This window comes from Chlorocebus sabaeus, chromosome 8, assembly GCF_047675955.1.
Source record: "Chlorocebus sabaeus isolate Y175 chromosome 8, mChlSab1.0.hap1, whole genome shotgun sequence".
In the NCBI taxonomy this organism is placed as follows: domain Eukaryota; kingdom Metazoa; phylum Chordata; class Mammalia; order Primates; family Cercopithecidae; genus Chlorocebus; species Chlorocebus sabaeus.
In genome coordinates, this window is record NC_132911.1 from 75,328,666 (window position 1) to 75,341,578 (window position 12,913).

At 33.8% G+C, this 12,913-nt stretch overlaps 1 protein-coding gene across 10 annotated transcripts in view; it reads left to right on the top strand.

Moving 5' to 3' along the window:
• EYA1 (EYA transcriptional coactivator and phosphatase 1) overlaps positions 1-12,913 on the top strand; it is a 345,314-nt gene that overhangs the window by 177,539 nt on the left and 154,862 nt on the right. For 5 of the 10 annotated variants that reach the window (XM_038000399.2, XM_038000401.2, XM_038000400.2 and 2 more), the window contains exons 3-4: positions 5,840-5,889; positions 7,437-7,564. The exons of 1 other annotated variant lie outside the window; for it this stretch is intronic. In XM_038000399.2, coding sequence (XP_037856327.1) covers positions 5,840-5,889; positions 7,437-7,564 — 178 coding nt within the window. Of the gene's footprint in view, positions 1-189; positions 690-5,642; positions 5,890-7,436; positions 7,565-12,913 lie in introns of those variants that run through there. 4 more of the 10 variants (XM_008000854.3, XM_008000858.3, XM_008000855.3 and 1 more) reach the window with 3 other exon arrangements.

Below are 12,913 nucleotides of genomic sequence, written 5' to 3' on the forward strand. Positions count from 1 at the left end.
TAATTTTTTTTTTTTTTTTTTTTTTTTTTTTTTTTTTAAGCAGCAAGGTTGAGTCAGAGCAGTGATCCTTTCAATTGTTGCATTTAAACCAATAAGGTTAGGACAAGAGAATAGCTGTGGTTTGCGTTGCAAAAACCAAAAAAAAAAAAAAAAAAAAAAGAAGAAGAAGAAGAAGAAAAAAAAAGCCCCGAGGCTCCATGGGCAGACCTACAAGGCTGCGCAAACAAATCGAGGGATGAGATTCTGCTGTTTCTTTGTCTAGGGTTCTCAGATGCTATCTGCGGCTGCTGTTTGGTGGGGAAGGAGCGCAGGGCGCAAAGCTGTTACCAAACAGAACGGTGGGAGCTGATGGCTCCGAGTTTGGGGCGAGGTAGAAACTCTCCAGTGCCACTTCCGACTTTAAGCCTTCCTGTTACCGTCCACTGTGGCGGGTTTCTTCCTGGGGAACGCGTTTTCGCTCAGTCGCTCGGCAGCCCGAGCCTGCGGCAGCGGCCAGGCGCCTGCCCCCTGCGCCAAGCTTTCCCCTGCAGAGGTGCTCCGCTCCCAGAAGCGCCGCGGCTGCACCAGAGCGCCTGAGAGCCCTCGCGCGTCCCAATCCAGGAGCAAAACTATGTCAGGAATGGAGGTTTGCTAACCCAGAAAATTCGAAGGAACACATTAAACTGGTGGATGCAGCAGATGTAAGCGCTGTAAGTACAAGCTGACTGTTTGAAAAATTGTAGTGACTGACAACAGCTGTCCTGTGGGCAAAGCCCAAGCTAACAGGAGCGCTTTTATTATTGTTTTGATTTGTTTTCAAAGAAAAACATTATGGCATGGGGAAAATTATGACACTTTGTACCTAGTACTTTATGAGCCACAGGGCTTCATCCTAGAAGTAGAATTCCCAACCTCCAAATTATGAGGGATTAGGATCATTAAGAGAGAATTACAAATTAATTGTTAACAATTACTTTTGTTATGCTCTAGATAAATAAATATAATGCAGGACCATATTCTTGTAGGGAGATGACTTCATATCTCTTTTCTGAATTGCTGCACAAATCTCAAATATATTTGTGTGATATTGAATAAAGCGGTACATATATGTTCATTGCAATACATAAATAACTTTTCTTACACACTTTAATTTGATATGAAAAAATGAAGCATTTAACATTTGAAAGGACAACAGATAACAACGTTAAATTGATAGCACTTTTTAAGGAAGAAAATCTTTTTGCTTCAATAAATGAATTTCCCAAACGTTATATTAAACAAACTTATCTTCAAAAGGTGATATAACAAATATTTACCCAATTAATATATTTTTGTCTTATTGACACTTTGTAAGGCTTGACTGGACCTTGAAGTTAAAAACAAGATCTGTAAACTTTTGAATTATTTAAAATATTTGCCATTCAAAATCAGTATATGAATTGTTAATGACTCATGGGTTTATATTTCTTGGGAGGAGTTTTTGAACACATTTAAGCATAGCATTTGCAAGAATTCAATAAATTCAGAGCTGTCATTGAATTTAGACAAACGTTTTTATGTTTTATTTCTTAAAATGGCAAGGGGTACAAAAAGTTGATAGTAAGCACATAATGTAGTTTTATAGGTTCGAGATTGTTTTTATAATGTGTCTTTCAAAGTAGGTTTTATTTTATGTTTGCGTGAGTCTTCCCCGCCCCCGCCAAGTCTGGGGTCTAAGGACATGCACACATGTATAGTCATGCTTTTGCATTATCAAATATTTGATATTTGACTTTCTCCATGCTTGAGTTCTCCCAAGGCCCAAAGTGTTCAGTAAGTGAGCAAGCAGTCATGGATTTTCAATCTTTGAACATTCTTTGCGGTGACAGACATAGAAGCCTAATTGAGCCACTGTTCAGTTTTAGAGGGCCAAATGGAAGTCCACTGCTGTGTGAGTTTCATAGACATGATAAATGATTTTCTCAGAAGAAAATTTCCATTTGTGAAAATCGAATAAGAGTACATTGTAAAGAAGAAAAAGACTTGCAGCTAGAATAAAACCACTTGTTTAATCAAATATCAAAAGTATTTCATTCAACATTTTAAATAAATTGATATTGAAAACAATCCTTTAAAGCTATAGGTAGCATCCATGTGGTTTAAATACTTATTTGTTTTTTCATGCGGACTCTATTTTGTCATTTTCTTTAAACGACGCATTGCAAAAAGTAATGTAGTATACTACATTAAAATAATCAGCAGTAGTATTAAAGCATTTATTTTATGGAGTCTTTGATAAAGAAGGGAATACAGTGTTAACATTTAAAAAACATCTACATCTCCCTAGAACTTCATTTCAATTTTAGGTTTAGGGTTTTATTTTTAAAATTTAAGTTTTCATTACAACACTGATGCCATAGTTGGAGATATCGATTGAAGAGAAATTTTAGCAAGAATATACCCTGCTTAAAACACAGATTTATGGCTAAGGAAATTTTTTTATATATATAAAATACATTCTGATGAGAAAATTGCCATTGTCTTTCAAATTTGGAGTACTCAGGTTGATCTGTGGTTGGACAAAACTAGCTTGCCTGCCAACTCTATTTATTTAGATAAGCTCAGTACTTTCACTTTGAAAATTTCTTTTCAGTTTGAAAAAAAAGTTTTAAATTATAGTCATTTTATAAAAATTGCTTCTAGCAAGCAAAAAAAAGCCTATGGAAAACCCATAATTTAGACAAGTACCTACATTTTATTTGCTCTGTGCTGCTGAGATTTAGAATCCCTTTCCATTTACAGTTTACTTTTCACAGAACATTATTAACTTTTTGGCTTCACGCATGATCTTCTGTCAGATGCTTTTGATTTGTAATTTAGCAAAGTATAATAAACAGTGCAAAAGTCATGAATTTTGCTCTGCATCCTGAGCTCTGTGGTAGGGAAAATGTGATAAAATGTGTACCTTAAGTCTTGTTTGATGATCTCTCAAAGCAAGTTTGCCTTCTGGAAATAATTTCTGGGGTTGAAGAGCATGGTATTAACAGATTTAATGTGGCTATTCAATGGATTGGCGAAGTACTATGTGAGGTTTAACAAAATGAGAGAGACAAATTGAACATCAACAAAAGTTACATCTGTGAAGAATTATAAATTTAATTAGAAAAAAGGCAAACTTAAAAGACCTCATTAACTAATCAGAAGTCAAAGTTACTAGTTTAGGATTCTTGAATTTGAATTCTAAGAAGTTCTGCTTGTTGCTATTTGTATTTTCACAACTCTGTCAATATGCGACTATGAGTATTCTATACAATGAGTTTTAAAAAGCATTAACGTGAAATAACTTGATTGTAATATAAGATAACCATTTGTTATGTTACGGGAAATATTTTTGCACTCATAGAAGTATTTGAATTAAAAATACCAGATTAGGAGAAGACAAGAAACATACTAAGTTTATGGGTGTAAAGCAGAAAATGTGAACTTACTGAATACCTCACATCACTTTTCTACAAACAATAAAACAATATTTTTCTCTTTTGAATGGAAATATCCCTAATTATTTTCAAAACACATTGTGGTTTTAGACCTTTGCAACACAGAAACTTCCAGAGATATTATCAAACATGAGAGGAAATCAACAGCAATCAGAAATAGGTGTTCTTTTTAGATAAGTCATTATGAGACTATGTTTCCTTCTGCACTGTAATCTTGTACTACACATAAAAAACTAAAAGCATGTGAAGTGTAGCATTTTGTAAACTGTAACTAATTTTGCTCACATCTGTGTCTAATTGTTGTCTGCATTCGCATTCTTGAGAGTAGATTTATTTTTCCTGGACCACGATGTGGATTCAGCTGACCAGCCTAAGTGAGGATTAGTTGTTTTAAAGTTATTTTGATTAAAGAGTCATTTTTAAATACAGTAACACACAACACATGGTTTAAATAATCCTTGAGACACAAAAGAATATATCTGAAGTATACTTAATGAAATGTAGTTCATGCGTATGGACTTTCAAAAGTTGTAGAGTATGAAAATACAGTAGAGTCTAGTTGAACCAGCGTAAAAGAAATGAGTTGTAGTGAAAATGCATTTTTTCAGTGAAATGTGGTAGAATAATTCTTGTTTTGAAGTTCATTTTTTCTTTATTAACAGCAGTTTGACTTTGAAATTTAAATATGATTGGTTAAAGCACAAATATAAATCTAACCAAACTTTCAAAGTATATACTGAAACTAAAATTATATTTCCAACATTGTACTTTCCAGCTAATGTTAAAATGGAAATGTACTTTAACATTTAACAGAAAGAATGCTTTAAATACCCTTTCACGTAATTAAGCCAGGAGAGTCCTTAAAACTAAGTTAGTTCTCACCTATAATTTATTCCAGGTGCATAAAAGTGGAGGAAAAAAAAGAAAAAAGAAATTTATCCTTGAGGTATATTGCTGGAGTTTCTAAAGGAAACCACTTAAACTTGTGTGAGAACATTAATTTTAACAAAAATTGCAGAAGGCTGTTATCATGGAATGACACATCTGTAGGCATTGAAATTTAATTTGTATCTTAAGCATCCTTTAAAAATTGTTTTTCATCCTGCATGTATTGTAGAAACATATACCTAGAAATTTTACGTAACATTATACCAAGACAGTTAGACTTTAAAGATGCTTTATTCTCACTGGAGAGGTAGTATTTCTTATTTCATAAATCATAATTAAAAAATAACAGGACTTAACAGAAGACGTTTGGTTGGATAACTGTAATGCCATTTGAGATGCTTCAGTTCTCATCTTTGTTCTGTAACCCTAATTGATGTCAGTTCAGGTTGAATGAAAATGCACATCAAAGATTTGGAATTCTGAGCCATTTCTAAACGTTTTTCAGAATGCTCTCCTACTGAGGCGTTAGCCTGAGCCTACAAGCCAGCAGTCTGGCCTTACCTGAGCTTTATCACCTGCTGGCAGTTTGAGCTGCTTCTGGAAGACAGGCAGTGACTGTCAAAGCCTGCACATTACTTAAGTTGTTCAGTGAAGTCCTGAAGTATAGATTCGTCTAGAAAAAAGAGAGACTAAAATGTAAGATGACTAGGATGGTGAACTGATTATTAAACTTTCCATTTTCTTTCTCGGTTTAAAAGATGGAAAATCCACCAAAAATGCTAACTACATTTTCTAGTTTACTGGGCAGAACTGAATAAGAACTCATTGAATTTTAAATTGGCGAGGGTAAATGAGCACATTGTTCAGCGGAGTGACTTTGGGTATGAAAACTTGCCTTTGCCATCTATAGTTAGTCCAGCATTGTCTGAAAGTTGCCCAGAAGCTGTTTTAGTGAATGTTAAATGACAAACAGTAAATGTAGGAGAAAACCATTATGATAAGGATAAGAAACTGTCAGGAGTCAAAGGGGTGGGCGGGAGCTCTATTTCAGCTGGTGATAACAGAAGATGAAAGATCTTCTGAGGATGCTGGAGGATTACTGCTTGAACTATTGCTGTTAAACATGCTCATTTTGTCAATCGCTATTTTTTTTCCAAGCACCTTTTCCAAGCTGCCTGGGCAAGGCTGCTTTGCATGTTGATTGGGGGAGGGGTAATCCCGTTTGCAGCTGTCATAGGCCAGTGATGAATCACTATCACGTCATTTGGCTGCCTTCCCCCCCTGACAAGGGGAGGAGGAGGATAGACCTGCAGGAGGAAACAACAGTTGAGACCTCAACTTAAAGACAATATGCCTTTCACTGCTGCAGTATCCTCCTTTTTCTCTTTTGGTTAAAAGAGAGCATTGTCGTTCTCAACCATGTGCTCTGTATAATTAAGAGCTGACACTGAAGCAGAGTAACAACAGCTTCTAATTTTTTTTACCCCTGATCACAGGTGCAAACATCTCAAGCCAGTTCAGATGTTGCTGTTTCCTCAAGTTGCAGGTAAGGATATTGTTGATATTTGACATATTTGGAGATTACCTTTCTGTGACCCGTATCTATTTTTGTCTAGTGTTTCTTAATTATTTCTATTAATAGCAACAGCCTCTGTTGGAAATTACTTAACAGTTTGTGTGTGTGCGCTTGTAAAACATTTTAAGTATGTAGAAAGGGAATAGGAACCTCGGTTTGAAAATAATTATGGGCTATAGTTTCTAGTGTTAGGAAAACTGTGAATGTGTAATGAGAATCAGGAGAGAAAAATTGGATTTTAGACCATTTCTAGTTTGAATTCAGAATATTTGTGGAAGTCAAAGTTCACTTTAGAAGTAAAATGGTTCATGTTAAACTGTTTTAAAAACTGATACCCATAGTCAATGTAAGTGCAACCTCTAAATTAAAATGACTGTAGCTTTTATTGACCTGATAGGGTGAGGAGCAAATAGTATTAACTTTATATATGTAAACGTTAAACTTTCATCTTTTTTCTTAGAAAAACATACAAAGTATAAAATAAATGGGCCCTAAACTTTTAAGAAATTGGCTGTAAGAAAATAATGGTATCTAAGTGTGTTTTTAGTGACTTTAAATAAATTCTCTCTTCACTAATAGGGGATTCAATATAAATGTATAGTTCTGAAATTGTGAACATGAGTAGTGGCTTTTGTACCCATTATAGAATAAGTAACTGCAGAGTCTAAGAACTTTCAGGGGGCATTTAACTGGTTTTATATGGTAAAATTGCAAAATTATAGCACTGAAGTAGAATTGTTGTTATTTCCCAGAGTAAGTGACAGCTGAGGTATTCCGAGTGCTAATGCTTGCAGGGACCCACTGTATGTTGGCCTTATCCCTTTTCAATTGGGCACGCTGTATGTAATCCACAAAGCAAACAAGTGAGCCGACATCATAATGTTTTAATGCTGCATTTGTTTCAAGGGAAACAGAGGAACAATTAAGTAGTTTGCCAGAGTAAACACATGCATCAGGACTATCTCATTCCCTGTCACTAGACTATAGGTTTCAAGTGTTTTATTTGGTTTGGAGACCCATTAAATTACAATTGGGTGGTAAATTATAAGGGAGTACCTGGTGCTAATTTATTAGATGAAACAGATTCCCCAGAAAAGTGATCTATTTCTATTTTACTTCTTTACATAGTTGCCTTTTCTTTTAGAAAAGTAATGCCTTTGGTCCTTTTTAATATAAAAAGAAAAAGATGACTGTATTTTTTCTTTGAAAAGTATAATAGGTGTCATTGTCTCACATTAGACCTTGTGACTTGATGAACTGTGTAAGAGAAAAAATGAAATTTTAAAAACTTCGTGTGACTGGCTGGATAGGTAAAGCAAGTGTCATCTTTTGATAGTACATATGATAAAGGGATGCCTGAAGTCAAAATGTGAGATGAATTATTTTGAGTCTAAGAAATAGATACAATGGGACTTTTGTGCGAGTGTGTTTCAAAGCAGGTGTCAAGTCATTAGCGCATTAAATAGTGGTGTTATGAATTTGGTACATCTGTCAAACGGAAGGCTTCTTGTCTTTAGGTCTATGGAAATGCAGGATCTAACCAGCCCGCATAGCCGTCTGAGTGGTAGTAGTGAATCCCCCAGTGGCCCCAAACTCGATAACTCTCATATAAATAGTAATTCCATGACTCCCAATGGCACCGAAGGTGAGTGTCTGCCTTCTCACTGTTTACTTTGCACCTTGTTTCTTCATCAGTATATGCTTTGTTATTAGTTGGTTTGTTATTAGTTGAAATCATTAATATGATTTCAGTTGTCAAATTCGTAAAACTACTGTTATATTTCCTCTTTAGGTGATAATGTGACTTACTAATCCGTATTCATTGTTAGGAGATTCATGTTTCCAGGTTATTGTAACATTGCATAGATTGGTTTTGTTTCGCCAAATGCATATACATATATACACATGTATATTATACGTATTTGTGTGCATAACATTTTTAACCTTTGAGTGTGTTTTATCTTCTTACTGATCATGTCCACACTGCAATATCAATTTGTGTTGTTTTGTTGTATGACCAATTAAAACTTGGTATTATTTCCTTTATTTTATTTTCCCTTTTGTTGTTAGATATAGCTGAATTTGTTTAAATGTAAACATTAGACTGGATTGTTTCTAAATATCAATGAAATAATTTGTGTGCCTAGTGTTCTTATGGCTTCGGCTATGAAAATATAAATAAGTAAAAAAAAGTATTGTTTATGGCGCGTACAACATCATTTAGGTGATATACACAATTTATTTACTTAAAGATTAAATAGCATACTTTAAATGTAGAACAATTACAATTATTTCTGTGTAATTAATACATATGAATATTTATATAAATTTTATATAAGTAGAAATACCTACTTTGATCCATGTATACTTAAGATTAAACGTATAAGGTTATATGTATTGTTGCTACCTGTAATGCAGTCATTTAGGTACTATGCATATTTTTACAACTTCAACATATGGAAAGATACATTACATATTGCATTATATTTATTTCTACTATAGTCTATTGAAAAATTATTTCTTCATAGATAATATTTTGCTTATTCATTACTAAGCCTCAGGACCTTGATGACTCAGAGCATACCTTTCACTAGAGGTTCGATAAATTATCTATGTTAGAATATTCCAGAATTCCATCCATATGCAAAACTCTTAACCATCATTTCCCAGTCACCATGGTGATCTTTCATTACACAATTTTTTTTAAAAAAAAGCTAACTGCTGTAAAATTATTGTCTTTTTTGATGTGATATTCCAGTATGTGTTAGTGAAGGCTTTTAAAACTTATAATGTTATGTAATTTTTAGTAATAGGAAAAATATAAAATCAGTTGTTTCTGATATGAGATGCTTTGATTTTTATTCCAGCAGTGATTCTTTGAATGTGTAAATATTCTTCATTTTTCTTTTAGCATAAATACATTCATTTCAAGTGTTTATGAAAAATGGGTACTATCAAAAATTGAAACTTTGCTGATGTAGCAGAAAATTAATCTCTGCATAAGGTGCCTTTTCATCTGAAACTTTTTTCTTCCCATTTTGATAGGCAATCAGAGAGAAATTTAAATTATTTATAGGAAAGTAGTTCTAGTGTGTAAGTGGATTTTATAGAGCAAATAAAATAAAAGCAAGCAGTCCTGTTTCCTCTCCTTTTGGGCTTTGGCTTCAGGTAAAGCATGCCTACTGCGGAGTGCAGACTGGGTGTGGATGTAGTCACCCAGACCGCGGCAGGTCCCTGCACCGGCAGGCCTCATGCGAGAGTCAGCGTGAGGGCGGCCACTGACAAGAGCTGCAGAAGGCCCATAGGTGACCTTTAACAGGCATTTCCATCATTGTGAAGTCCAGATAAGACAGTCATTTAAATTAACTTAAAAATAAGGAAGACTAAGTATGTTAAAATATTTTGCTCAGTAGAATATACCGGTACATATATGGAAGAGCAATTATGAAATACTGGTAGTTAATTTTTTTGTATATGAAGAAATGAATAGGACTAATACGTTTTCATTTTCTCAACATTTTATTGGCAAGTTCTCTCCTACAAAATAAGAACCATGCAGTACTGAAACAGTGTGTGTGTTTAGGGTTCCCCTTAGATAGTTTTATGTGAGTGATGTGTGGTTTGTTTTCTAAGCACATGTGGAGAAATAACGTATTTCTGAATATTTACTTTTTATAGCTTGATATCACATTCATATTTAGGAATATCGCATTTTATTAGATTTTTGCATAACTAAAATAAGTTCAAACTATTAAAACATTTTAGGTAATTATGGGATCTCCTCAACCAAACTGGAAAATACATAGAATTTATTCTTTATCTTAAACTTAATTGTTTTATGTCTTGGAAATGAATTTTTTTAGACTTGACTTCAGACAAATACACAATTACTCATCTCACCCTGTTTCAGGTAATCTTCATTAATGTACTTTACAAGCGTTGTGGTGGTTAGAAAGTGTAGTTAGAAGGTATCGATATAAATGAGAATAAATGAAGTTTCTCAATCTCCTGACATACTGTTTTATTTTAGTAGTCAGTTTGAAAATATGGACCCAAAGTTCCCTCATGATTGATGTTACATGTCTGTTTAGATACAAACAATATTGGAAAGTTCTAGGTTTTTAATTAAGTGTGTGAATCAGTTTATCATGCTACTTATATGTCTCATAGTATATCTATTTCATTCCTCTCTGTCACCACTAGAGGAGTTAAGCTTAAAATTAGTGAATTCATTAATGTCTGGCAAACTTCTCTGGCATATAGTCTTTATAGATTTTCCTGTTTCTTCTTTGAAATCTTATTTAGTTTGAAAACAGCAGTGTTTACTGATGAATTAAAGGAATGAAATCAAGAAATTCATTACAATTTAGGAGTCTTTAAAATGTCAATCACCTCCCCTAACTCTACAATGAACATTTTCAGCTACATATGCCATGATTTATATTTAAGTGACTTCTCTGCAGCCCGACTGAAAATCATCTCCGCCCTATAGAAGTTAATTAGGTCAATGGAACTTCCATTTAGTTTACACAGTTGCTGGCTTTGCCTGCATTTATATAGGTTGTCTTTTTTCACTCAGAGATATTTTTTATTTCCTGCCACCACTTGTTCCTATAATGAGGCTAAGAAAACAAGAAAATCTCCTGTATCAAAAACCATAACTTCATCTGAAGAACAAACAAGAAGGGAATGGAATGGAAAGGCAGAGAATATTAAGTTTCTTCTTAAGTCTGCTGCCAAATTATCCTAAGACTCAATGTTTGTAGGTTCTGTACTCACAGGCTAGTGCCTATTTTCATGGTTCATCTAAGGGATAAAGACAGAAAGACACTGAGCTACAGCCTCAAGTACTGTGCTTTTTTATTTCCTACATGAAATGTTCTTCAGTTATAATAGTTGTTTGTTTCATATTTCAAAACTTTCAGCTATTCACATTTTTATACATCCTTCCAACCCCTCTGTGAATTGTTACTGTTGAAGTTAACCATTGGTTGGTTTCACCCAGTTTATACATCTTTGCAATATAAAAATATAAACAGGTAAAAATAGAAAATAGTAGCATAAATGAACGCTCGACTTGCAATGAGGAAAGCACCGTAAGAAGTGATATGTTTCCAAATGAATTAATGCATATTTTTGTTACTATTAACTCAAGCTTGACCTAGCAGACACTAATGGATGGTTGTGAAAACACCAACCATGGCCTGTCTTTCAACTGTTTTCCCTCTTCCTTTGGACAATTAGTCTGAAAAACTTGTCTTGAAACAGATAGATTTGTCTTTAGGTGACGTAAAACCAAATGCAATTAGAGGCCAAGATGGAACAGAAATTCTTTTAAGAAATAGGCTTCTTGGTGATACTTCTATTAGATGATCATCAAATCTGAGAGGATTTGTAATGTTTGGGAATCTGTGCAAGCCTTTACATGGTAAAGGCTTTGTGTTGATATTTGTGTTAAGCATGAGAAGTAGTTGGGAAAGGTTCCTTCGAAGGACTCAGGGCTGTGGCCCTAAAAGGATTTTTATTTACGTACGTAATTAAGGCCTTGTTTGCAAAGCAGTGATTCTTTCCATCTTTGTTTTCGCTGGTTGTCTTAAGTCCATGGGAGCTTAAGATTGGTCAGTTCATATATTGCTGGTTTGAGTGTTTATTTTTGGTTGTCTTGGAGTAAGGAGTGAGGAAGGCCAAAAAAAAGTGTGAGCAAGCAAAAATCTGAGCTCTAATTCTGAGTTTTCTCTATTGTAAACTTAGACGCAAACTCAAGAAGAAGCTTAAACTTGTCTTGAAAGGGATAGATTTGTCTTTAGATGACGTAAAACCAGATGCAATTGGAATCTTCACTGCACATAGGATTTCAGGAATTCTGATGGTAATTCAAATAGTAATTTTGAATTGGTATATCAGATTTCCTAGGTGATAACAGATACAATCTCGAATTAGGTAGCTAAATTTTCTCCATTTAAAATTTACTGTGTATTACATATTTTAGGCTGATAGGTTCAGTTTTATACATTATCAGAATCGTTTTAAGCTGTTTTTATCATTTTTACAAAACTTAGAACACTAGTAAATTATCTGGATTTGTTTTTCTCGCTGTAATTTTAATTTAGTAAAATATAATGCTATCCAACTAGATTATTTTTAAGAAATCTGATTTACAAGAAATGTCTAAACTGGGGCAGATGTGTATAAAATTATGGTTTGAGGCTGTATTTTATAGTCTATGTTTATATATTTGTGGTTAAATATTCTGTTGTCAATAGAAACATGGTAATATAACTTTATTATTGTTTACATTCTGCACAGGATTTAGTTTCTGGAAGATTAAGGGACATTGTGAATAAAAGAGTTTCTAAATGACATTTTTAGTTTGTCTGTAACCACAGAATTGGCCTCTTATAAATTGTTCTTAAATAAAAGCCATGAAAGAATGAACAAATAATTTGTTAGGATTTAATATTTTCCTATGTCATATATATAGGAATAATTTTCACATGTCTGTTGCTAATTAATTATAATAATGCTGGCTAATTATTATGAATAACCTATTAGTCACTGTGATGACTATTTTCTATGTTTTGCTTTATTAATCTTTAGAAAACAAATTTTAAAACATTGTCAGCAAAATAGCTAAGAGTCTGGGCTTGAATTCCAGCTTCACTATTTGCTGGCTGTGTGAACTCAGACAAGTCAGCCTCTGGGTGGCTATTTTCTCATCTGTAAAATGGGGATAATAACAGAACTTACATCAGGCTTTCTGTGAGGATGTAACATAAAATTTGCAGCATAATTGGAACTTATAAGTGCTCAGTATTTATTAACTGCTATGCCATATATAATTAAGTCACTTCTACAGTGTGATTCCCATTTTATGAACCAAAAAAATCCAAGACTTAAACACCAAGTTTAAAGTCACATGGCTTGTAATTGGTACCACTGGCATGTGAGCAGGTACTTGAATTAAGTTCTGAGTCCAGAGCCTGGGTTTTTAATC